The sequence below is a fragment of the Pelodiscus sinensis genome, chromosome 1, assembly GCF_049634645.1.
Source record: "Pelodiscus sinensis isolate JC-2024 chromosome 1, ASM4963464v1, whole genome shotgun sequence".
Lineage (NCBI taxonomy): Eukaryota > Metazoa > Chordata > Testudines > Trionychidae > Pelodiscus > Pelodiscus sinensis.
The window spans coordinates 127,076,191-127,103,989 of NC_134711.1; the positions used below are offsets into that span (position 1 = coordinate 127,076,191).

Below are 27,799 nucleotides of genomic sequence, written 5' to 3' on the forward strand. Positions count from 1 at the left end.
CCAGGGCCTGCAGACACATTAGCAATATATCCTGGGCTCTTCCCCCATCTGACGAACATTCATTACTATGGAAACAATATCAAGAGCCGAGCCTAGATGGAGCTCAGTGACACTGAAGATGTAGTTCTGTGACAAAGCCTCTCTTTCACTAAGTGTCATCAGGGAAAAAGCTCTGAACTCCGATGAAGACTCCAATTCTAAGATATAGAGTTTGGTGGTTATAAGCTGCACTTGGTTCTGGTCCCATGGAAAATCCTTCTAAAATAGGATGGGTGTGTGGGAATTTTTAAAGGCACAAAGAAGTGTTCAAACTTCCACTAAATATCAATGGAAGCCGGGTGCCTTCCTTGGAAAAATTCTCCCCTACATTTTTAAAATGTTTCCTTCTTCATGTCTAAGATAAGCAAAGACTTGACAGGAAATGCTATCAGACAGGACCTAAACCTAACCCTAAAAAATGCTCACTATGTACAGCTACAAATGAAGTTAGGAGAAGCAGAAAAGTATTACTGTAACAGGAATTGCAATACAGGAATTACAATTGGACCTCTTTGGTCTGGCACCCTCAGGACCTGACTGGTCCTGAATGAGGGAGGTTGCCGGACTGGGGAGGTCAATTTCATCCCTCTGCTGACAGGACTCCAGGCTCTCCCGGGGTCCATCAGCAGACTCAATGGAGGTCCCTGGCTCTCAGGCCACCAGCTCCAAGCTCAGCTGGCCTGACCCTGCCACTGCAGAGGGGACCATCAGGCTCCACTCACCCTAGGGCTGCCACAGCTCCAATGGCCAGGTACTGCTGAGACTCCACTATCCCAGAGCCACCGTGGCTGGGCTGCCGTGGCTGTCAAGCACTGATGCTGCCACAGCTCTGGAGTGTTGGGGCTGCTATGGCTCTGGGGCTGCTGGGGTCCCATTCCCCAGGCTGCTGGACTCCATATCCTGGGATTGCTGCGGCTTCCCAGCTCCGGTGCTGCCAGGGCCCAGGGCATCAGGACTGTCGCAGCAGCCATGGCTCCGCTCCCCAGAGCAGCCTGGGCTCCACTCTTTGGGGCCGCAGCTTTGCTACCCCGGGGCCCCCAGAGCTGCTGTGGATCCACTGCTCTGGAGCCACCAGGGCTCCGCTCCTTGGGGTTGCAATGGCTGCCGCGGCTCTGCTATCACAGGGCTGCTGCAGCCAACCCTGTGGCCACCCAGTCCTCTGGTCCAATAATATATGTGGTCCTGCCAGCCCACGGATGTTGCTGGACCAGAGAGTCCCAGACAAGAGAGGTTCAATCTGTAGTAGATCACATCCAGGGTCCAATATCCTGTCTCTTAACATAGCCAGATGCTTAGAGGGAAGCAGCAAAAAGTTCCACAGTAGGTAGATATGGGAGGCTGTGGGAGATATGGGATATCCCACATGAAGGCCTCATCCTAATCCCTAGTATTTACAGTTTGTGACAATATGATGTTTTATTTCCCTTCTGATACTATTTTTCAGCACTATTACCAAGGGAGTATAAACTGTGCAGTTTGTGTAGGCCAAACTCACTGCATGTATCAGGCATTCCTTGTATTCCTCCATCAGGCCCACAAGATCCATGTGTGACACCTCACATTCTTCTCTATCTCAGGGACCACCTGCAAATCCCACACCCAGTCCCTTACCCCAAGATTTCTTGTGCCCCTTCATCCCCCCCAATGCCAAAAGTACTGCATGCCCCCATTACTCCTCCACAAAATAAGGGTTATGTGTGTCCCCCATTGCTAAAGGACCACTAGGTGATCATTAATTTCCACTTTTACCAGGCCATGAAGCCTAAACAACATGTCATTTCTCTTGCTGCATTATTCTGCTTCATACTGTTATATATCAAGCACACAGTGTCGTGCCCCACACATGACTCTAGTAGAAATGTACAAAGAACAACAATTATTTTGTGTAAAAAAATTCATTTCATTTGATTACAGATCCAGAAACTGAATATGTGAAATTTCCACAACCACTTTCACATTAAAAGCATGTGAAATTCAAAAATGTTACCTCTTTTCCATGCAAAGTGGTTTTCAACTAAAAGAAACTCAAAATGTCATATTAAAAACAATGAGACGTGGGAAAAAAATGTAAAATGTAAAATTTCAAGACCGGACTGTTTTTGGAAATCAGAAATGAAATGCAAAGACTGATTTGCTGATGAAAAAATAACAGGGCTTTTTTGAGACAATAATGCATCCAAAATGCATAAACTACAACAACTTATAGTTAATACATGTTGAGGTAGACCGACTGTAAACAGATGGGGTTATGGTAGAAGGGTGTCATCTTGTCAGAAGCCAGCACCCATTTTTGAGTGCTGGTTAAACATGCTCGATTCACAATCCTAGAGGTGAAAATCCGATGTTTAGCCTCAGACTGGGTGCACCTTGGACAGCAGCAATGAAGGTCCCACCAGCATCACTCAACTCAGACCTTGTAAGACCCACCTCTTGGGACAAGAGATTAGGTAATTTTCAGTTATCCTTTCACAGTCCTTGAACTTATTCCTGAGACTGCCCACAAGAATGCTGGGGTTGCTTTGGGTTTCACTAGAAACTGACCTGAGACCACCAAACTCATTTCACATAGACCATCAAACAACTATCAGATTCCTTTCTGTTATTTCTGAGAAGATTTTCCAGTAACCTATACAGTGTTCTCAGTGGCATGAATGTATAGTCAATGGACTAAAAAGTGAATTGATCCATCTGGAGATGCTGTACACAGTGCAAGAAGACTTCAAATCAAGGGCCTTTAATAAGGTGCATCAATGAAGGGTCAAAATAACAAATGCACCATCCAACGACTGCAAATACAGGCCCAGCTTTGACCAGTCTTGCATTGGTCCCTGGTGTGGGAGATAGAAAACTGCATTCCCCAGAGAAGCTCAGGGAAATCTAATGCCTTCTGTCTGCTCACTTTGTCACCCCTCATAAGGATGTAGGGTGCACTCCCCTCCACAATAGGGCTGCTCTCCTGGCCAATGTTGATGGGTGGAGGGGAGGCACCCTACTCTCCCATCTTCCTACTCCCTTTGGGGTAATTAGCATTCCAAGAGACACTAGCAGGGTCTGCCAGATGTCCCGGTGTTGCACCCACTCCCGCTGCCCAACAAACACACACAAACACAAACCAGGTGCAACCACAGAGAAGCCACAGAGCATGATTTAGGGTTTGTCTACACTGCAGTTAGATGCCCATTCCAGATGACTCAAGATCAGGCTCAAGGGCCATTTAATTGTGGTGTAGATGGTTGGGCTTGGTCTGCAACATGAGCTCTGGGACCCCGCTCCTAACACCACAATTAAACAGTCCCTTAGCCCAAGTCAGCTGGCATGGGCCACCTGTGGGTTTTTTACTGCAATGTACACATACCCTAAGATTAGGAATGGAGCCAGTTCCAAAGCTTTGTAATGACGTCTTTGAGCTACGTCCTGCAAGTCCTCTGCCTGTGGAACTTCCTAGCCTGTGGGCTAGCAGGTTCGAGCAAATGATGCCAATCGTATTTTCCATAGCTTTATCAACAAAAAACCAACGTTTTCAGGATACTTACCACATCTGTGTTTGTGATCTTGGCCAGGAGTTCTGTTAGACTGTCACCAGAGAGTGAACTTTCCCCATCATCAAACTGAAGGCCACAGATGGCTGCTCCCACGCTTCCAGTTGCTATCATTGATGGTGGATACATGGCGAAGTTAAAATCTGCAGAAACGGACCCAACAATTATTCCAAGCACAGACCAGCAAAGCTATAAGAGACAGAGCCTTCTAGCCAGAAATACTGAAGTCCTTTCTTCTCTGACTGAGCCAGAGATGCTAGATGCAGATAGATGAGGCTTAAAGGTGACCTGCAAAAGAAAAATAAATTGTGTTTGTGCTCTTTTTTCCTTCCTTATGATTAGTCTTGGCAGAATCAACTCTTTAAAAATACTTTCAACCATATTTTAAACACTTCTATTTTTATCTAGTTAAATTTTCAATTATGCATAATTTTGGATTTTATTCATTTTTCCTCATTTCTATTCATTTACATTTTCAGTTGTGGGAAATTATTTGTGAGTGGGGGTCAGACAATTATTTAATGCCCACGAACATTCAGATTCAAAAAGTTCAAATTTTATAATAACTAAAACACAAATTATCAACAGCACATGTCAAAATATACAAAATTAGTATCCTTAAAGTTCTCAACCAGCATTTTTCTTACTCCACATATTTGTATATTTTCATTATTACCAATGGAAATACGTTTGAGGGTGAAATTGATGTGTGCCAACATTTACCAATAAAAATTTATTTTCCAAATATACGTATGATGGATAAAAAAAGGCCTAAATGGTTCTTCCTCCCCTCTCCTTTTTTTCCAGAAAAGAGAGAGTGGGAGATTTCTGCTTGTTTTTTATATTAAAAATTCAGGCCTCCTCTCATCTAGAATTCTGTGTATAATTGGAGAACTGGCTGGAATATGAAATCAAAAGGAACTGAATTCTGGGCCATTGAGAGGGAAGAGGTTTTTAGCAAAGACAGTTTGTGTCCACTTTTACTAACAAATATTTACTCAAACATGTAGTAACCTATTTGGAGAAAAGCAGCCTTTGCAAAAATTCATCTCGTCTCTTCCCCCCTCCTCCAGATTGCCACCCCTTTGCAATTAAAGGGTGATAGAGCCTTTAGTGCATATTTGAGACCTCCAACGAGTCTTCTAGCAAAACCAAGGAAGCCCAAGCTGGCATTCCTGATACCTTTAAGAAACAAGCAAAAAAAAAAAATTAAAAAGCCTTTCAAGAATTATTTATACATCAGAATGGAACAAAAGAACGCAATGCCAATGCATTTTGTCCTTTATAAGTTACCATTATATGGCTTTCTCAGTACTGATGTGATATATCCAGCTTGCCTTTACAAAACCCTGTTACCAGGAGTTTATCTTGTTTGCAAACCTCTGCACAAACTGCAACTTGGTTTGTAAGACTTTAATTCAACATTACAAAAATCTTCTTTGCTAGTTTTTATTCATAGTGAATAAAATGAGGGGGTGGGAGTAGAAAAAGTATTGCATGTTTACAATCAACTTTTACTTTATTATTTAGAAAGCATGCTCTCAAAACTCAATTAATTCATAATGTGAAACAGATCCATGTCAATATATTCAGCCTACTTATAAAAATAGAGATTGGCCCCGCAAACTACCATGGTGGAGTCAATGGGGCAAAACCTAGCTTAAGTAAATAGATATGGCCCCATTGACTTCAGTGAAGCTAGGCTCATTTACACCAGCTAAGGACTCAGCCCTCTGGGTCTGATTCCCTATCTCACTCAGGGTGTGTCTACACAGCAGGGCTTGACTCAAAATAAGCTACGTAAATTGAGCTATGTCAACCGCGTAGCTTATTTCGAAATAACTTATTTAGAAATTAGGAGCGTCTACACAGCACTTATTTCGAAATAGAGCACTCTTCTTCCAACTTCCCTTACTCCTCGTACAATGATGGTTGCAGGAGTCAGAGTAAGAAGTCCTCCAGCTTGACAGTATGTCAACATTATTTTGAAATACATGCTTGCTGTGTAGACGCAGACTAAGTTATTTTGAAATAAAGCTAATTATTTCAAAGTAATGTTGCTGTGTAGACATACCCTGACTCACCAAGTTGGCTGTGACTGGACTAGCTCTGGGAGGAATGAATCAATTGCTCACCAACAATCCCTTGGGTTAATTAAAGGAGGCAAGGTCAGAAGGGACTGGGAGTCTGGTTCAGAATACTCAGCCAGAAAGACGGTGGCTGTGACAGCAAGGGGGAAGAGTGGTAGTGTGACGTAGAACACAGAGAATCATTGGAACAGTAGAAGTTGTCATCTGAAAGCCAACAATTTCATACAAAATGTATTCTACAGAGCTCACAGCACTTTCCCTGTGGGAGCTTAGTGCTCTTTACACTTTATAAACATTAGAGAATTAAGACTCACAAAACTCCTGTGTGGCAAGTAACTACTATTTTATCCCTTTTTACAGATGGCAAAGCTGAGGCACTGAGAAACTAAATGATTTACCCACAGTTCTGTAGTTAAGTCAACTGGAGACCAGGAATAGCACTCAGATTCCTGACTCTAGGGGTGTGTCTAGACTACATGCCTCCTTCGACGGAGGCATGTAGATTAGCCAGATCGGAAGAGGGAAATGAAGCCGCGATTAAAATAATCGCGGCTTCATTTAAATTTAAATGGCTGCCCCGATCTGCCGATCAGCTGTTTGTCGGCAGATCGGGGGAGTCTGGACGCGATGCCCCGACAAAGAAGCCTTTCTTCATCGACACGAGGCTTACCTGTGTCGATGAAGAAAGGCTTCTTTGTCGGGGCATCGCGTCCAGACTCCCCCGATCTGCCGACAAACAGCTGATCGGCAGATCGGGGCAGCCATTTAAATTTAAATGAAGCCGCGATTATTTTAATCGCGGCTTCATTTCCCTCTTCCGATCTCGCTAATCTACATGCCTCCGTCGAAGGAGGCATGTAGTCTAGACACACCCTAGGTCTTCAGAGCTACACACAAAGATCTTAGGTGTACCAGCATACACCTGAAGTGACTCCACTGAAGCAAATGGAATGATACAAATGAAACTGGAATAAGAGTCTAGTACATTACTTCCTTCTAAAGACTAGTAATAGAAATGTAGCTGTGTTAGTCTGGTGTAGCTGAAGCAAAATGCAGGACTGTGTAGCACTTTAAAGACTAACAAGATGGTTTATTAGATGATGAGCTTTCGTGGGCCAGACCCACTTCCTCAGATCAAAAAACCTCAGATTTTTTGATCTGAGGAAGTGGGTCTGGCCCACGAAAGCTCATCATCTAATAAACCATCTTGTTAGTCTTTAAAGTGCTACATAGTCCTGCATTTTGCTTCTTCTAAAGACTGTAAGTGAATACTCTTAACAGATCAAACCCTGGACCTCTTCCTCAGAGCCTGGTCATACAGTTGCATTTTAAGCTGAACTCCTTATTGTCTTCAACTGGGAGTTCTGCTTAAAACCGGATGGATAATGGAAAGAAGTCAGGACTTGCCCACTGATACTACAGCAGCGCTGTATTATGGGCAGATATGGTATCTTCTAAGAAGTGTGTGAAAGAGGGTTTACAGGACCCCATAGTTCAATTTAGAAACAGAAATGGCTCACAAAATCAGGTAAATAGGTGTTTTTAAAAATGAGTAAATATTTGTATGCATGAGTAACTGTCTAGGCCCTACTCCCAGCCCATGGAGCAAATAGCAAATGTTTATAAAATGTTTAGAATGTGTGCAAAATCATGTTTACATGACAGACTCAGTATCCACAAGCTGCTGTTATTTACAAGGGTATAAATCTACAGTGATCTATAGACTTTACAAAGGTGCAAGTGAAGGCAGACTTTGGCTCAGTGGGCCTGGTTCTCCTTTCAGATGCACTGGTTTTACACTGATCTAACTCCACAGGGTCAGTTGATGTTGGCTCACTGATTGCAGTGGACTTAATTTACAATGGTGTATCACAGAAGACAATGGATCTGATTTACAGCAGCTGAGGATCTAGTCCATTGAGTTCAACGAAGATGCTCCAGATTGATCCCAGTGTAAATAAGAGAAGAACCAGGCCCACTGGTTCTTAAAGAGGATATTTAAATGTGATTAAGAACATGGAACAAATTCTGATTTTAAACAGATCAGTGCAAATCAGCATAAATCTGTTGAAGTCAGTGGAGTTATCCTAGATTTACATAGCTGTAACTCGGGATAAGAATCTAGCCCTAACCTTTAAATTACCAAATGATGTCATTACTACAAGCACAAATAATAGAGGGTTTATCCCTTCCCTCCTCGTTTTTGAGGAAGATGTGATACCAGCAACAAAGAAATTTCCTCTTCTTGAAAATTAAGTTGAATATCATTAGAGATTGGACTTGTACACAGAGAAGCAGAGGTTCAGAATTAAGAATGAAACTCTGTCCTTCTCTCATCCGCCCTGCAGTTTCAATAGCTGGTACTGTAGGAGCCTTCCAACCATGGGGCATCATACATACCGGGCCCTATGTTTGCCATAACTTAGGTACAATGGGCTAAGTGAAGGGAGGAATCCCAGTCTTTACTATGAATTTCCTTGCCTCCTAGGGGTACACATCAGGCCCTTTACATTATTTGAATGTAGTTTTTCCTCATGGTTTATTTTATATCTGAGTTATGTTCTCCCAGAAACTCTCCTCCTAGACAGCTGAATAAAGAGCCACAGTGCCCCTGCCAACTAGCACTGCTGTAGGTCTGCTTCCACGTGTGGTCACATGAGAACATTTCTATGCCCAATAACCTTGTTAGTTCCCTTAATGTCATTCATAATGCAAATTAGACAGCTAGCGAATGGCCAGAGGCCCAGAGTGACTAAAGCTCAGCATCCAGAAAGTCTTACATTGCTTCTAGCTCTACACTAACTTCCCTCCATAACAAGCACGATAAACTTGGCTATCAAAGCTACACATGCCCAGTCTTTGTTGTACAACAGGCAGCGATTTGTATCACTGGCTTCTATTTTTAGCATATTAATTAACTACTGCAACTGGTAAGGCAAGTGTCTCCAACTGGAGAGTGTGGCGCCATTGTCTGAAGTCATCACCTCATCTCGCGCTATTGAAAATCATGGCAGTGACCTTCCTGCTGATATGAATTTAACCTGACATGCCCACAAAGGAATGGGGGGCGGTGCACCAATTTTGTGCACATGGTTCTCCACATCACCCGGGACCCTGTTAGTGTGGAAAGAGCTCATTCAAAGAAAAGAAGCCACATTGTGCTGGGCCACCTAGAGGGTTGAATAGAAAAGGCTGAGGAAAGGAGCAGACAGCAGAATAAAGGCTGTAATTAACATATTTCCATATTCAAGCAAAGCAATAACTACGTGAAATGTTTGTCAAGGTGCAACCAAAGCATAAATATTAAGCCCCGTATCTGCAGGGACACGGGACCCCCTCCAAGTCTCTCACATCCCAGCAAGAGAGATTTAAAACAAGCTTTTTGTACAATGTTATTTTCAACTACACTCTTTCCTTTCCCCTCCCCACCCCCCACATGACACTGAGCCAAATCCTGACATCCTTTACTCAGGATGCAGGTCAATAGTACTGTTTTGGGGGAAAGGGGGGGGGGGAGTAAAATAAAAGCCATATAGACTTCAACATTTGGCCTGAAGAATATACATACATATTTTAACTGCTTTGTTGAGATGATGACTATAGTCTTATAGTGGGAATCCTATGAAAGCACTCCCTGTGTGATACCCACGTCAATGCTATGAGCCAAATTCTTCTGGCAGCTGTAAGTATGGCTCTCATGGAAGTTAGTGGGAATTTAGCACATGCATCCCAGAGAAGATTTTGGCCCTATATCTTTATAATGATGTATGTGATTACAAAGCAAGGTAGAAATGAGGTTTAATGATGACAAGGCAATATTTTGGTGCTACAGCACATAAGAATAGCAAAAAAGTATACAGAAAAGAAGTAGATTATGAGAAACAACAAATGGTTTCCATTTCTATTTCCACCCAGACAAAACCACACAGAGTCCTATACTACTCCTCATCCATTTTTATATAGCATCTTATTCCACAAGCTCTTTAAAACCATAGGTCTGGTTCTGCAAGATGTGGGAACTCTTAGAGCGCAGCACCTTGCAGAATCATGGACGCAGAGCTATTCTGCTGATTCAGCTTGGCATTCAGGCTCCCTGGATCTCATTACCAACCTAGCAAAATGAAAGGTTGAAAGTCTCTCTAAATCAACAGGGAACTAGGGGCTGGAACAGTGAGATCCTGCAAGACTGAATAATGTCCGGTGTGCACGTACGCACTGTGTCAGAAGCAACATGAGAACATCTATCTTCTCACAGTTACTGTTTGTGACTCTCCTGGTTTTAGCTCTTCAATAAAGAAGATTTCATTTCTACGATATAATTTTTTCTTGTTGCTACAAATGCAGTGTCTGCAGTTCCTGTCTTGATGTAGGTAGAATTCCCACTGACGTCACTGGAAGTTTTACCTACAACAGGACTACAGAATCAGGTCAGCAATCTACCCAATTTGAAAATTATACTTACCACCAAAATATAAACAGGGTAAATTAATCCAGCATGAAACTCCACCCTGCCAATATTGGAATCCCAGAGACAAACATGGTCCAATATTTTAAAAAATAAGTTTGGAGGAAACGAGAGGAGTCTGAAGAGTATATTTAATTATTCCAGGTTCTGATCCAACTTCAGTTGGGCAGTCTGTGTATTGCTCTCTTTATTATTCATACTTGTTGTGAACTGTACTGCGTTTGTCAGTATTTTTCTTGCTCTCATATTTCTATTAGACATAGCTTTTACTTTTTCCATGTTAACAACTTGGTTTTTAAAAGGCAAAACCAGCTCATTCTTTAGCATTTTCTTAGAAATAACATACTAGAACCAGGCACAACCCAAAGAAAAGGCTATTAAGCAAACATGAGACTGATTTAAATGCTTCAATTCTATGTGTAGACAGGATAGGCAGAGACCAAATTCTATATGCCTTGAAGAGTTCCAGTGACCTCAGTCACTGGTGATCACATGAAAAAAACAAATCAACCTACTGTGGCTTTGATCAGAACAATCCAAGGAAAGTCTTCAAGCACCCTGAATACTAATGTTTGGAGGGCTACCCTATCCCTCTCTCACCACAGCAGCTTGGAGCCAGATGAGCAGCACCTCTCCAAGGCTGCTGCAGTTCCAGCGGGCACAGATGGGGGAGGGGTTCATTTCCCCCTGGCTGGGGAAGGTCCAGGTTCATTTGCCCCCTGGGCTCCCCAGCCAGAGTGAGGAATGCAGCAAGCTGTGCACTTTCCCCTCGCTCCCTGATTAAGGGGAACAGCCAGCAATGTCTCCATACAAATCGGGGAAGGAGGCAAGCTTTAGTCCCCCCTCCCCACTTCCCTTCAGGACACCTGGGGATGGGAGTCTCCAGGGTGGGGCAGTCCCAGATGGGGAATGGGGGGAGGGGTGGGTCCTCAGAGCCAGTCCCTTTCACCTGCCTGGTGATTCTGTCTCTTTTCGGTATGGTTTTCTGTGAAGCAATCCCATTCCAAGGACATCCCATTTTCCTGGCACAACCAAACCCTGACCTTGTTTTAAGTTATGATAAGAGGAAGCTTCCTATCAAATTTGGTGGTCCAAAGCTCTTACCATTTAGGAGGAGTTCTTAGACAGACAGACAGACAAACCAACTCTCTCAAATATAAAGTAGATTTATTGTGCTATGGTATCAGCAAGGAACCCCAATCAAGGATCAATACCACCTTCTGCTAAGCCCTGTACAAATGAAAAATTTAATAGCCAGATCCATAACTGGTGTTAAGTCAGCACAGTCCCATTGACGTCAATGAAATTACGCCAGTCTATGCCAGTGGAGGGTCTGTACAAAAGGTTTTCAACAGTAGGACCCAATAATTCACTTTCTCCCAGGCATCTTCCCAGTAACAAGTCCAGCAACTCAGGCTTGGAGCTGCAGGGTGTGGGTTTGCCCCTAAATGCCACGCTATGCCTCTGCATAAATTGTACTGACTTAGATATTAAAGCGTTATTGTATACTCTTAATCAACTACAATACTATTAGTGCTAGCTAGAGTTGGGGGAAGTGGGAAAAGATTCCATATGTGGTGGTATTCTATCTGCTGCTTCTTGTCTGATTCTTCAGACACTATATCTGGAGCCTGATCATGTGCCCCAAGGAAGCCAATGGTGAAACACTAAAAGCAGCAGGATTGAATCTTTGTTTTGCTGTGAAGCCTGGCCTATTGCATTATGCTACCTTCAGCTGAACTATCAAAATCCCTTCTTTGTGGCCCAACATAGCTGAATGCCTATGTCTCTTTCAGACCCCATTATACCAAAAAGAATCATGTAACCATTGCCCTATATGTTTGTTTGTTTGTTTTTAATTAATACCCGCAGCAAAGCATTCACTGTGTCACTGATTTTTTCTACTGACTTTAGAAAATCCAGGCTAGTGCTGAAGTTACTACAGAGCACCGTGGATTTTCTTTTTGCAGGTCAGCACTTGACAGAATTGAGCACAATGCCCTTCAAAACAGATAGAAAGAGGGAAGGATAGATGAAGACTGGAAATAGCAGGGGTCACTCAGGACAGGTTTGGCCTTCAGAGTTTTAAACATCTCCCTCACAATAAAACTGTCAAGCCAAGTTCTCTTCACTTGTGATCTGGGGTTCATGACTCAGAGCTCAGCATGTCCAAAACCTGGTCGGGCTGCCTCCGCTTTCATCCAAAAATTAGTTTATCAAGAGGTCTTGGGGCACAAGGGGTTGCATTATCCTAAAATACTGGCACTTCTTGTATCTGATAGGTGAACATAATAATCTGGCCTCTAAGGGTGGGTCTAGACTACAGGGTTTTTTCGAAAAAACTTTACCTGCGTCTAGACTGCAGCCGCGTTCTTTCAAAAGTAAATCAAAAGAACATGGCAGTTTTTTCAATCGCGATAAATCTCATTTTATGAGGAATAACGCCTTTTTTTGAAAGTACTCTTTCAAAAAAAGGTGCTATTGAATGCAAACTGTGCTTTTTCGAAAGAGAGCATCTAGGCTCTCTTTCAAAAACGCGGCTCACTTTTTCAAAAAATCTGCTTGTAGTCTAGACGCTCTCTTTCGAAAGAGGCTTGTAGTCTAGACATAGCCTAAGAGACTTGAAAGAGGGAGAAACAAATGAAGATATCAAGTCAACAAAATGCTGACTGTTCCAGCCACAGTTTGGGTTATCCAGCACACAGCTCTAAAACTAATGCACCTTCCTACTCCTCCATCCCATCGCTTAAAGTGTGGTAGCTCCAAGTAGACAGGGCGATGCAAGTGAAAAAGCAACATCAAAAAGCATAGAGCTGAGGGAAGAGACAGAAATGAGGCCAAGGCAGGAGGAATGAAATGTGTATGGCAAAGGACTAGATGGAGATACAGTTAGAGAAAAATAAGAAGCCCGCAAAGATGAAAAGATAAGCAATGATCTGGATCCACTCTATAGAATCTGGACACAGAAATCTGGCACCTATAAAATATAAAGGACCACTGAAGAATGAAAGTATAGACACACCAGAAAGCAACTAAGGGATAGAAAGGGATGTGAGCAGAGGCAGAGTGTCAGGGTAAGGATGGTCTTTGTGTTCAGAGGGTGGTGATAAGCAGATTTACAGACTTGGAAGGGAAACGGAAGTTTGGGGTCAAAGATGACTGTGAGATTTCTGACATCTATTTTAAGTCTGAGGTCTAGATTACAGAGAGTGTTACCTGAGTCAGAGAGGAGGAACAAAGGGAACTTTTTACACTCAGGATGAACTCCGGTTTTTCAAATCATTCAGTAGCAGGATGTTAAGGAGCAGCCAGCAGCAAACAGAGGGATGTGTTCTTATGTCTGTTACACTCACATAAATCAGGAGTAACACCACAGACTCCATGGAGACACTCCGGATTTATGTCTATGCAACTGGTTTCAGAAATTTGCCCTCTGGGTCAAGACAGACAACTAGATGAAAGGCAAGCAGATGAAAGACTGAGTTAAGGGGAAATATAGAAATAGGCATCAGATAGAATGACATGACATCTAAGGTTACTATCTAATCCCAGGAGGAAAAAGTTAAATAGCAAAGAAGGCAGAGTTCCTCTCCATAAGAGCAAGTATACTGAGTGAGATCAACTATTTATCTAGCCCAGTATTCTGTCTTCTGACAGTGGCCAGTGTCAGATGCTACTGGGAGAATGTGCAGAATAAGGCACTTATCAAGTGATCTATCCCCTGCTGACCATGCCCAGCATCTGGCAGTCATAAGCTTAGGGACACCCACAGCATGGGGGTGCATCCCTAACCATCAAGTCTATGTGATTCTCCTATGAAGGCAATCTCAGTCACCTTGCACAATTCAACACTCCGCCAATGTCCACCCACCACTCTCATCTAAAATTAGTCATGGTTGCTTGCTGTGATGCCAATCCCTTTGCTGACACAAAGGATTATGAGACTGCAAACAGGACAAGAGATTTCTTAGGTGGTCATGGATAGAGAAAACTTGAAAACTCTGATCTAAAGGACCCACCACAAATGAAAAAAGGTGTGAATTAGGATTCAAACTAGGGGAAGATAATGCGGGAAACACCAGTTTCTTACATGAGACACTCAAGAGGAGAAAACAACTGTTAGTAAAGAAAGCTGCACTAGGGTCAAACAGGAAGTGAAAAGAGAGGAACCTATGATCCATAGTCAAAGGCAAGGTCATTAACCACCCACAGGGGGTCAATCTTGGTAGCTGGAAAAGGTCAAAAGCCAGGCACAAAGTGGCTAGGGAAGTGGTACTGGGAGAGATGGTCATAGGCTGAAGGAGGTTACTGTGCTCAGACAGGGCAAATGTTGATAGGAACGAGTAGGTTTTACCTGAACTGGATGTTTTGTGTGAGAAAGGGAAAAGAAATCAAGTGACACAGGAGTGGTTGATGATAGCTCTGAAGTAAAGAGCAAGAATATGAGACAACAAACAGAGTAGGAAAGAAGTCCAACAAAAAAGGACTTTTCTTCATAGGCAAGAACAATTATGAGGAGAGCAGCGGAGAAAGGGAAATATAACAAAAATGTGGCACTGATTGTAAAACAAATAATAATTTCCACAGTGATACCAGATTGCCACAAATTGTTGTGAAAAAGTTATTATATTCACTCTTTAGGAATCAAACAAATACGTAGCCTCACTGCGATTTCAAGACTGGGGGCCTCATTCCCCCTTGATTTACAAGCAAACAGGGGGGACAAAGAAGGTACTCCATTGTCCAAGCCAGCCCCATCAGTGTGCACAGTGATAATTTTTCACAGACTCTCAGGAGCTTATATACATACACTGGGCTTTCCATATATCCTGATGCACAAGGAGCGCTGATCTGTTGTCTGTTCAGGCTTAAGCCAAGGGCATTGTATTCATGATCAAGACCCATGTACAACAGAGCACAGGTAGTGTAGATACACAGTGGAGAAAAGTGCAAAATTGTCAAGGGCTGAGTAAGGGTACGTCCAGACTACATGCCTCCGTCGACGGAGGCATGTAGATTAGCCAGATAGGCAGAGGGAAATGAAGCCGCGATTAAAATAATCGCGGCTTCATTTAAATTTAAATGGCTGCCCCGCTCTGCCGATCAGCTGTTTGTCGGCAGATCGGGGCAGTCTGGACGTTCCCCTGTCGCCAGAAAACCCTTTTGTCGACCGCCCCGTTATGCCTCGTGGGATGAGGCATAACGGGGCGGTCGACAAAAGGGTTTTCTGGCGACAGGGGAACGTCCAGACTGCCCCGATCTGCCGACAAACAGCTGATCGGCAGAGCGGGGCAGCCATTTAAATTTAAATGAAGCCGCGATTATTTTAATCGCGGCTTCATTTCCCTCTGCCTATCTGGCTAATCTACATGCCTCCGTCGACGGAGGCATGTAGTCTGGACGTACCCTAAGGCATAGACATATATACATTGATAATTGCTTCTGAGGAAATGGAGTCAACAGACAGAAAAATCATTGAGAGAATGGAGAAGTATCCAGGCTTTCTAACACTAGTTCACAAACTGTGACTGGTGGCCCTCTGCAGTATGAACAATTTTGAGAAGTAAGGAATTGGAGACTGAAGTCTGGGAAAGGGGAGTAGGTCATCCGCCACAAAGTGGCCTGATGAATGAAAACACTGGAGAACCACTCCTTTAGTGGATAGGCACACCAAAGCAGAGGCAGGAACAGGCTGGTTTGAGAAGAACAAAATCCAAAGTGATGAAGGATTGATCATGGATGGCAGAGAAAGCTAGAGTGAGGGTGTTGCAACTACTGGATGAGTGGGTAGAAGAGCCTGTGAAATACCAAGAGCTTCCAAGAGAGAAGTCAGAAATGTTAGGAGTAAGCTCCTAATGCTGACACTAGAAGAAATGAAGCCAGTATATACATACCAAATCCTGAAGGAAAGGGTCTATTAGGCCAAAACTAGCTGATAAATTACCAAGAGTGCTCCTGCAATCCTTAAGCAATACTCCCATTGAATTCAATGGACGCTTGCTTGAATGGAGGGGCTGACGGCAGTGGAAGGTCAGAAAGGTGAGCTGAGACTTAGGTCTCATGAACACTTAAAACTTAACCTCACATCAGGGGTGTGAAAAATCTAAATGGACCCACATTTTATATGCAGCTTTGTCAGTGGAAAAATGCGTCCATCAACCTAGCTATTGTCACTTGGGCTATATCTAAACTACGGGGGTTTTATGGGATACCAGAGGTATCGTGCACAAACCCCGCAGCATCCAAGGAATGTGTTTGCTCTTCCGCTTTTTTTCGTGGAAGAGCAAACGCGCTCTTTTGGAGAGCCCTGTATTCCTCGTTTCATGAAGCATAAGGGCTCCGCTGAAAGAGTAGACTTTCTTGCCATTTGGATCCATCTAGACTGGGCCAAATGGCAGAAAAGCCTCTTCTGGAAAAGCTATCAGAAAAAGCTACGCAAATTGCGCAGCGCAATTTGTATTGCTTTTTCCAATAGAGCCCCGTAGTCTAGACCTAGCCATAGGGAGATGGAGTCCCCACAGCAATAGGAAAAACCCTTTTTGTCAGCGTAGGCTAGACCTACACTCTAGGGTTATACCAGCATAACTTCTGTATAGCTAGGCTGCTGAAGTTCCCACAATGTAGGCATATCATAAGGAAAGTTGACATGTAGATTCGGCAGTTTCAGGCTTGGGTCACATGTGGGTAGATGGGTGTGTGTGAATCTCAGTGGTTAAAAAGTTAATTAAATGTAAAGCATATACATTTGCATAGTCCATAAAATTGTTATTTAAAGATTAAAATCTTAACATGAAGCAAAATTCACCTGTTGTGCAAAAGACAGTTATCAACTGTCAAATTGTCATTATATAATAATAGCTACTTATATTATGTTTGCACCTGAACTCCCCAGTCTAGACGGCACTGTACTACATGCTGCACAAGTAGATAGGCAGAAATAATCCCTGTTCCAAAAAGCTAACTATACAGTTCCGGCTGTAACATAAATGTTTGCCAGTGAATTGCAATTCTGTCTCTTCCTCAGACTTACTCTAAGTAACTGTACCTGAAACAACAACAGCATGATGCATAATTTTATAGAACACGGTTAAATATTTTAAGGGTCAATGACTAGGTGTTATTTTTTAAATAAAGATTTTTATATCAATTAAAGTTATTAGATGTTGAAGATTTAAATACATATATTTGAAAGACTAATTTAAATTTAATTATTTGAACATTTCCACGGTGTATGTTAAACCTGAAAACAGAAGCAGAAAATATGACTGACCAAAAACACAAAGTGAAAATAAATACCTAGTTTCTTGGTTAACTTGGAGTAAAGTAAAAAGAAAAGGTTTGTGGGGTTTTATTTTAAAGTGTCAGAGAGAGAAAGCAAATTTGATGTTGTTTCCATTCCTTTTCCTTCCATAATCTAGTGGTATCACAGAAACGGCATATATTTACATATACAATATTTTATTTTGGTGGTGTCATTGTAACATGTATATTTGGCAATTTAAAACAGAAAAATCTTTCCCCAGTTCATCTTTTTCTTCATAATACTAAAGAATGAAGTGTCTATAACAATATATGAAAACATTCAGTGCACACACGACTTTAGAAAAAATGTTAACATTCCATCATAACTTCTGGTATTTTTGGATGTACCATCTCTGATCTCAGAAACCACCTATGACCCATTAAAAAGAAACAGATAAATAGACAAATAAATGGTTGTAATATAGCACCTACTGAAGTCAATGGCAAAATTTCCATTGACTTCAATGAGAGCCAGCCACAACTGGTCAACAATGATTTAAATCACTATTGTTGTTCTCCAATGCAAGTCTCAAGACCTAATCCTGGAGTCCCTATGTGAATAGTCCCATAGGCTTCAATGGGCCTTCCTATGTGACCTAGGGATGCAGGACAGGGCCCTTTCTATCACCAGTGGCTGTAATCTAGCCTTCTAAGACCACTAACGCAGGAAGCAGTGACCCAAAACAACCTGTCTTACCTGTGGCACAAAGGGCAATAAAAGTTTGTGCATGTTTCCGGATCAAAAGCAACTTGTCTTTAGGTAGAGGCAGCTTTCTTAGAATATGTTCAATGAAATCGTGTGGCGTCACCGCTGCAAGATTCCACTTCAACTTTCCCAGCACCACCAGCTCCCACTCCTGAGGGGGGGGGGGGGAAAAACAAAACATAGGCAAGCCTGATGAAAAAGGAAAAAAAAAAAGCTTACTCATTTTACAGATTGTAATTATCTCACTGCAAAATTGGTTTTGCTTAAACCTTTTTTTCAGTATGTCTCTGAAGCTTTGAAGTTGTTGACTTTTCTTTTCCTTCATTTTTTTAAATGCTGGAAATGTCAAGCTACGCTGAAAATAATGAGGCCTGGCAGCTCCTGCCAAGATTTTACTTTTTTTGTATCCAACGTTGAATGCCCACCCAGAAAGTTTAGCCTGCAATTAAATATTGCCAAGGTCACTGTGGTCCTTACCTAGTAACTTATTTTAAATGGCTATAGTGCTTAATTTATAGCCATTTAAAGCCCAGTGGATAACTATGCACTAAATAACCAAGACATACATTTTCTTTTTCCATTGGGAAAGTTAGCACCACAGTATTTTCTTTACAATTGTTCTAGAGATCTCCTTTGCTACAAATAGTATTTAATCTATGCCACAGCAAGTTTTGCAGAAGACAAATTCAGAAGATACACACAAAAAGACTGTAAAGACATCTGATAATGTATCACATAGGACCCAACCCAATCCTGCATTCTTTGCACACACAAAACTCCCAGAGAAGTCACAAGTTTTTGGGTGCACAAGGGATGATGGTTGAGGACTTTAAAATGTGATTATACTTAAAAAGCAGTTTATATATATATATATATATATATATAGAGAGAGAGAGAGAGAGAGAGAGAGAGAGAGAGAGAGAGAGAGAGGGGGGGGGGGCACCTTTTCACACACCAGATTTGCTCTTTGTGTGCCTTCAGAGATACATAGCCTTCCTTTAGTCTTTAAAATAAGTTTTTCATATATTTTACTGCTATTAGTCCTACAGAGCCATCATAGATCAGAGAGGGAGATGGATTCTACTCCACTTCATGCATTATCAGAATTATTAACTACATTCTGTTTATAGACTCTTCTATTTCAATGATGTATGAGCCTGCAGAAAGCCAACATCACTCTCAGAGTCTGTTGTATAGGGCTGGCAATTTGAGAAAACCATCTTTTTACTTGTGAACTTAGTAGATCTGAACTGGCACCTGTGAGACACAATAAACATGGAGCCCCACAATGGCATTTTTACAGACACTTTTTGGAGCAGAACCCTGTTTTAATAGAAAGCAGCTGTACCAGAAACACTGCTATTGGGATAATACAGAACCCTTCAAAACCTGGAAATCTTCTACTAAAATATTTCCATAAGGGTGACCTGAAACCAATCCTGTGTAACTTCTCAATAAAAAGCATGAAATATTTTCATAAAATGACAAATTCATTAAGGAATGATCTTTATGTAATATTTAGTAATAGACACAGGCCTCACTTCACTCCCCCTGAAATAAAAAGTGCTTAAGCGCTTTCCTGAACTGAGGCCACAATGTTTTATTGCCATAGGTGATACCACAGTATATTAAGCACAGCAACATTTTGGGGGTAAGGCCCTTGCTTCTACATTGATTCTGAAATGTTTCCATAGGCGGAACTCCACTGGCTTCAATGGATGTTTCATATAAGAAGCATCTGTATGAATCCAGGGACAGATCCTACAAAAGAGGATCTGAGATAGCAGAACTATTTGATTGAAATAAGCGATCTTATAAACTAATAATACTTAGCACTCTAAGGCTGTGTCTAGACTACACCTCTCTATCGACAGAGAGATGTAGATTAGGCACGCTGAAATTGCTAATGAGGCAGGGATTTAAATATACCGCTCTTCATTAGCATAAACATGGCTGCTGCTTTTTTTCAAAACGGAGCTTTTACGAAAAAAAACGGCAGTCTAGACATGGATCTGTCAAAAATAAACCCTTTTTTGAAAGATCCTGTATTCCTCAAAATATGAGGTTTACAGGATCTTTCGAAAAAGGGTTTATTTTCGACAGCTCCGTGTCTAGATTGCAGGGGTTTTTTTTGTTGAAAAAGCTCCGTTTCGAAAAAAAGCAGTGGCCATGTTTATGCTAATGAAGCATGGGATATTTAAATTCCTGCCTCACTAGCAATTTCGACGTGCCTAACCTACAACTCTCTGTCGACAGAGAGGTGTAGTCTAGACACAGCCTAAAAGTTCTTTACATCTCTGAAGTGCTCTGCATGTATTATTTCATTAGAAATAATTTACATACAAGTAACTTCTTTCACCTCTCTCACCTTAAGACCTGATCCTGAGCGCCTCATGGAGGCCCTTATTTACAACCATGCATAACAGAGCTGAATGTTGGTCTCACTCTTACTCCTTATTACCACTGGGAACTACATTTACAAAAAAGGCACAAATGCTATCCATGATTTTCTAAGTTACCAACGTATCACTTGTACAGGCAGTTTGTTAATTTCACAATATGAAGCACATCCTTCTGCTCTCACTAGAATCAATGACAATACTCCCACTGACTTCAACAGGTACAGGACTCAACTGTAAATGAAAGAAATTTAGAAACAAGGCTTACTGCATTCAGAGTGAAAAAAGTTTGAAAGCAAATTTTCCAAAGGATGATAAAAATCCTCCAAACATATTTATTTTATTTGGTATGTAACCTGAATAAAACCAAAAGACATAACACGTTTGTTTGTTTTTTAAAAGTCCCTCATATTACAGAGAGCTTTAAAACTGAAAGCAGAAAAGAAACTGCAAACAAGAGAGATTCTGGCAATGGTTCAAAGATGAAGTCATTTCCAGTTGTGCATGTCTGCCACTGGATGGCAGTGCAGCACCAGAACACCAGAAAGAAAGCACCTTTATAAAGTAGCCAGCTCAGAAAGTTTCTTGCCCATTTAAACGCATGTACATATATGTATGTGCATGCTACCAAAAATATATCTTCTTCTAAATATGTAAAATGTCTTAAAAACACAAGCAATAACCAAAACCTTCAGATTCTCTCTGGGGGCCTCTGCTAACCATTGTGTTAAATATATAAATAAGGACAAGAATATTAATATTAGGCAATTATATACAGAACATATAAAAGGAATGGGGAAATCTCCCATTCAAAGAATCACACACTATTTTCATAAAGCAAACTTATCTTGATCACTTTCTATCAGTGCTTGGAAATCTTTAACACGTTCAACTTTTCAAATATTGTTTAAGAATGATAAATGGATATGGAAATTGATTATGTGCTGGGCTCTGGAAGGAGGGGGAGGTTGTCAGCACAAGAGCTGATGGTGCAGGGGGAGAGGGGCACACTGAAGGTAGAGTGGGGCTGCTTACCAGCAGCTCTTGGGGTTTGATGGAATTGTCCGTATATATGCAAAGTTTCTCTGCAGTGAGGGGGATTGTCTCTTTCAGCTTGGAGGCCAAGAACATGCAAACTGCCCCCAGCAGCTGCAGATGGCATTTTCTGGTGGGCACCACAGCTAAAAATCTGTCCAAGTAATTCATGGCGAGGGGGAAAACCTCTTCTTCACACTTCTGCTCTTCACAGACCTGCAATGAAGGCGTGGGGATGGGGAGGAAAGCGAGAGAGAGAGAAGAAAATGAGTGATCACATGAAATTGACCAATGGTTCTAAATGATTTTTGTTTTGCGGGGAGCTAGATTGGGGGGAGGGGGCGATCCCAGGAGAGGCTGGGAAGGCTGTCAATCGGCTTTCACATTCCTTTGGTTCATTCAGTAAGAAATGAATTAAGTCACAGTGTGGGAGCCGAAAGCCCATCGAGCTGCAGCAGCCGCCTCAGACTTTGCGACCCAATTTTTCTTGTGTTTTTTTTTCTTCTTGCCTTTTTGGATTTCGTCATATTTTCAATAAATAAATAAAAATATCTACACCACCCCGGGGCCCCCTGGTTTTGGAGCGATGGCATCCCCAGGCGCCCCCCTACCATTCCCGACAATTGTAAAAATCCCCCGGGGGGGGTTCCCCCAGCCCCGAGCCCGCGATTCGGGTGGGGGGGAGGTGGGGTGGGGAGAGCCTGGAGCCTCAGCAGGAGAAAATTATTTCAAAAAATGATCAAAAATACAGCCCAGGGGGAAAAGGGGCAAATTTCACATGAAAATCAAGAGGACGATCTGGGCTTCCCGGCCTGGGGGGAATGGGCTACCAAGGGTCCCCCCAAAGCCAGATCTTAAGGGAAAATGATGGGGGCCAGGGCAAGGTTGCACAGTCTGTAGGGCTCTGGGCCCACAGCCGCCCTTCCAGGGTACGTATTGGGGAGAGGGAGGGATTCCCCGGCTCCTCGGGCTCCCTAGCCTCCCATCAAGCGGGGGGCACAGCGACACGGAGAAGGGGGTGTATTTCAGACCCCTTCTTTTGGGGGGTGGGGAAGCTCCGCACCTCTGAGCAGAGTTGCATGCAAAGCAACATGGCGAAAAAGCGGCACGTCCTGAGCTCTGCATACGTGGGCACCGAAAGACTTGTTGGGCAAAAATCAGGGGGTGATCAGCCCCCCACTATATTTTTACACAACATCTGGGGCAGCTCCCCTCGCTAGAAAAGCCTCAGTCGAGCCGATCCAGCAGTCGGGGAGGGGGGGGGGAAGAGGAGGGTTTTCTTTTCCTCGTTTTGTAACTGACTTTTGCAACTTTCCTTCTCCCCCATTTTGCACCCCTCTTTGCAAAGCAGCAGCCCCGGAAGGGCAGCTTTCTTCACGGATTCACACTCAAAATGACCGAGCCACAGTCATTTAAGAGCCCCTTCTTCCTCTCCTCCCACCCCACAGCCCCGACAAGAAAGGCACTGAATGGGTTCGCAAAAAGCATGATCTGGAGGGGACCCCGCAGGAAAGGAAGGGACAAAACAAACACGGGAACTTGCAGAAGGGTGAGCTCTGCAGCCACCAGCCCTGTGCAAAGGAGCCCCTTAAAATCCCGAGCTCGGGGCACAGAGGGGAGACAGATAAGCTCTGCCTCTCAGTTTCATACAAACCTCCAACATCCAAGTCGCCACCATCCTCCGCATAAATGGCTGGATGTCCTTCTGGACGCATTTGAAATAGGAACACTGGGGCAGATACCTCTCTTCTATGGTTAGCAAATTGTGCAAAACGCGGTCATCATAGAGCAAGTTCGGGTCAGGCAGAGCTCTCCGCATGGGATCCACCTCGCAGCACAGCAGCTCCATGTTTCCAAAGAGATCTCCCTCTTTCTCGGATGGAAAAGTTTTTTTGGGGGGGAGGGGAAGGAGGGGGCAAAGGAGGAGGGATAAGTGGGTGGGAGGCAGACTGCAGGGCTTTCCAGCTCGCTCCTGCTTCCCTTGAAAGTTTTCTCTCCCCCCTCCTTGATTTCTAGCCTAAAGTTGAAGCAAAGTGACGCAACCACTAGGGCAGGCAGTTCTCTTGTTATTATGGAGAACGGCAGCTGGTCACATATAACATCAAACGAGTTTTTTCCCCCTCTATAAGCTAACAAGAAAGCAGGAGGCCCTTGTATAGGGCACACACACACAAAATGACAGCTTCTCTTTCTCTTCCTTACAGCGACCAAACAGAATCGCTCCGGAATTTCTGCTGCACAGAGCAATCTGGATCTACAGAAGTCCCCCCTCCCCCCGATTTTTTAATTGCAAGAACAGAACCGAGTGGCTCATTACATAGCAGCCTGGTTTTTGTGGGGGGTTAACCATGAACGTGCCTTGCTCAGCGGAGCTCCTCCTGCTTCTTCCAGATGATCAGAAGGTTTCGGATACCCCCTCCCCACACATCCTTCCCACCCACTCCCCCGCCCGCAGCCCTCCTGACCTGCAACCAGGAGGAAAACTTTGCTTGCCAACGACAAACTAAGGGCAAACGGGAGCCCTTATAAAAGAAGATTCCAAGGCTGTGTGCTTGCTGGTGCTTGTATATTTTGCAGTATTTTCACGCTGGTAGTTAGAGAGATCTAGCAGTAGCCACAACGCAACTTCCTTGAATATGTCTGTATTTCTGACTAACAGCCACAACTGTTTTAGCACTGCATGGTCACACACACTGATATAGCTTTCTAGGAAATATAATGGGGGGGGGGGGGGAGGAGGAGGAGAGGGGCGGATTTGCCCCGCACTTGCTCTCTGTGACTTTCACCCTTCAGCACTGCATTTTCCTGCTTTATTCTTACTGCTAGCCATTTTTATTGCAATTTTTAATAAATACATGTGATTTCTATTAGGCTTGACTTGCTGTGGTCATTCATGCTTTTGCTTTTTTTGGTCATTATTATTTTAAACAGAGAGTATAACTTTGCTTCCGTGTGTTTTTTAACCTTTCAGAGCACACTTCAAGTCATGGCCACTCCTCCTCTCTGTCTCCCAGCCTATGCAAGGCAGTTTGTGAAATGTGTCAAGTTTGTGAAGTCTCTGCAGCCTTGCTGGAACCGGAGAAGAGAAACTGTATGCTCCTAATGATGGGTTTGCATGAAAAGTAAGGTGGCCAGGCAGAAAATAAAGAGGTGTCAGTCTACGCCTTCTAATCACCTCGTCTGCCCCCCAGTCAAGTGAAGGTGAAGCAGAGAGAAAGAAATATCACTTTAAAAGTATGAGTTAAGAGTTTGGGGAGCTGCTTCCCCCTCCCTCTATTTGCATAGCCAATAGCTCTGGGGCGTTTGCTGCTGCGCGCTGATTGTTACTGGGCAGATTATATTTTAAGGAAGAAGCATTCCTGACTACATCAAAAGAAACCAAGGAGGGGCGGGGGAGAAAAAAAATAAACAAACAACGCACACCCACCCCCTTCTGACTTTATCAACTCGGGAAATCAGTCTCCTATCTACTGTAAAAGTAATTAAAGATCAGTAATAGCTGATTACTCATTTTCAATCTCCCCTCCCAACCAAAGACAAAACAAAAAACCCACCCACCCACAACCCTCAAATTGCAGTTCAAAACGAAACAGTCTGTACTGAGGATGAAACTAGCTTTGCGTTAGTTCAACTGCATGAGGAATAAAGTCACATTTAAAACCAAAACAAGTTTTGGGAGGGATTTTCCCAAACAGCGGATATTTTAGTCAGTGATGTGAACTGTGTGTTTAAAGACAAAAAGGCAATCTGAACCTTTTGTACGGCACATTTGATATTTGCTAATGAGCAGAACCAACACAAGGAGGTGGTGGACACTATTCATTTTCTCTTCCAGCAAAAGTTATCTACCTCCTTCCTCTCTCCCGAAATGCAAATAACTTCTAGCCACACGTGGATCGAGGCGATCTCAAATCCATGCGCCATACAAACGATGGTTTAAATCATTTTTAGCTTCTTAACACGTCCTGTTCTGGAAGTTTTATCAGAAAAGTCCGCAATAGAAAGTAATGGAAACTTATCTGCTTTGCAATAAGTGTATTTTATTACTGGATTTGGGGAAGAAAGGGAGGAACCCCTCATCCATGCATATACATTAAGACCTATGAACCTTAGAGAGCGACATGCTAGACTCTCTCAGACTTTAACTTCCCCCATTCATTTCCCCTTCCTATTGCCTGACTGTTCTAAACATGGAGTGCGTTTTGTCAATGAACCCCATTCCCCCCAAAAAACATAATCTTAGTGGATTCATAAACTCTCATGTCTCACTTTGTAGTCTCAAAAGCAGTTAATTGTGATTGTTTATTATTTGGAAGAAAAAGAGGGAATGGTAAGATATATTTTTTGCATAAGTTAATTGACAAAAGTTTCTTAAGTTTTTAAAAGTTGATAGATTTTCAGTTCGATTGGAGATGCATAGGATAATTGACAAACGTTTCTGAGTTTTAAAATGTGATAGATTTCTAGTTGGATTGGAGATACTACAGTGTAGAAAGTAGGATTCTTAGAGAAAATATGCAGAAATCTCCACCTACAAGGGCATAAACTAAGTGATAATTCCTCCGACTGTATTTACATCTCACACATTTTATAGTCCGTGATGTATATTCATGCAACTTTTATTTTTAAATAAAAACCTGATGCTGGAGCAATTTCGAAATCCTGTAAACATTGTGTTGGGTTTTGCAAAATGAAAAGCATGCTGATTGTGCATCCCAAATGTGCCTTTTATCTGCTGAGGTGCTGTGTAAAAAGAGTTGTTCATTCAAAAAGCATTATTATTTTCAGTACCCGTTTTTACCTCCTGACTTCTATTATTTGAAACTCTAACGCCTGTTGGGTTCCCATTTTCCTCTACACAGCATAGAAGGGGCTATTACTTTGATGACTGTAGGTGGCGATGAGTGTTGTAGATGTTGTTCGGTGCTGCATGAAAAATCCTATCATTTTCCGACTGCTTTATGAGTGTATTGGCGATTTCAGAACAAAGGAGCAAAAACAAGTTCTCTCTGAGTTTTGTCCTTATGTCCAGGAGCGCTTCCCTCATAAGGCTATTAAAAAAATACTGCTTAACATTTGGAGACAGCAGATGTTTTAACAGTTTCAATTTAGAGATTAATCGAGTGCCATATGTTGAATACCACCCCCTTCTTCCAAAAAAACTTTTCACTTGCGCTGCCTCTTCTGATGAGCAGTTTTGGCAGTGAAAGAGCATAAATGATTAAACCAAACACTGTATTAAAAAAAAAAAGCAGACACGCATTATGTTTATGCCAACACCTTGCAAAAATGACAACCGTGTTTGGAAAGGTTGTGTGTGCAGTCTCGTGTGGAAATCGCTCCCTGTAGTGATGCCCCTAAGTGCAGCTGCAGCCCGCACACGCATGCTGGATTTTCGCGGAAATTTAACGTCATCCTGCCAACACACGTTGGAATCATTTTTCCCGGGAAACCAGCGCCTCTCCTGCTGCTGCTGCTCAGTGTCATGCTCTTCCTGAAGCGGTATACGCTGCACCAGAGGGGGTGCTGTGCTGCTGTTAGCCCTGTTGCAGTGGTTTAAAAGGTAGTAATCCGACCTAACGCTAGAGTCATTCGCTTTACGAACTTTTTTCTAGCGACTGTATTTCTTTGCATTGATAATTAATAAAGGAGTAATAATGAACGATCATTTATTATTGTTCCTTCTAATATGAAAATTCTAGGTGATCGAGTCTTCATTTTCTCTGTTACATAGTGCGGAGTTAATCCATGAACAATTTTTTTTTTCAGCTTCTCCTTTGGGAAAAAAAATAAGGGAACTAAGCAGCTTGAACATATTTCCAGGCACACTGTCAGATCCAACTTTGTTTCCAAACCAAATGTGTGCACGATTTTTTACAGTGCAAATATCTGTTATTTAATCACCGCAAGGGTTACTTAAATAAATATTCCCCTGCAATCTTATAACATGAATACTGAAGACAATCCACCCCCTGAAAATAGCCCCCACCGGCTGAATTTTTTTTCATTGTGGGAGCGAGAGAAATGCAGAAAGTAAACAAACAGCAGGAATCATAAAATGTAAAACAGATTTTAAAATATTGCAGTTTCAGTAATATCATGTGCTATTTATGGGATCACCTTTTGTTAATGTGATTTGTAATCTTTCAAAGTTGTATGTCCACAGGCCAGTTTAAAGTAAGTAGCATAGTAAAAATGTACCTTTCCATCCCTCCTGTTCTTGG

General features: G+C 42.6%; 1 protein-coding gene across 2 annotated transcripts in view; it reads right to left on the reverse strand.

Moving 5' to 3' along the window:
- Positions 1-24,247, reverse strand: part of CCND2 (cyclin D2) — a 47,964-nt gene extending 23,717 nt beyond the window's left edge. Inside the window, exons 1-5 of one of the 2 annotated variants that reach the window (XM_006123042.4) lie at positions 24,041-24,247; positions 23,230-23,444; positions 21,576-21,791; positions 18,133-18,292; positions 3,573-3,721 (exon numbers count right to left, since the gene is read on the reverse strand). In XM_006123042.4, the coding sequence (XP_006123104.1) occupies positions 3,573-3,721; positions 18,133-18,292; positions 21,576-21,791; positions 23,230-23,424 (720 nt within the window). In that variant the 5' untranslated portion in view covers positions 23,425-23,444; positions 24,041-24,247. Of the gene's footprint in view, positions 1-3,572; positions 3,722-18,132; positions 18,293-21,575; positions 21,792-23,229; positions 23,998-24,040 lie in introns of those variants that run through there. The other variant, XM_014573619.3, reaches the window with a different exon arrangement.
- Between the last annotated feature and the right edge of the window lie 3,552 nt (positions 24,248-27,799).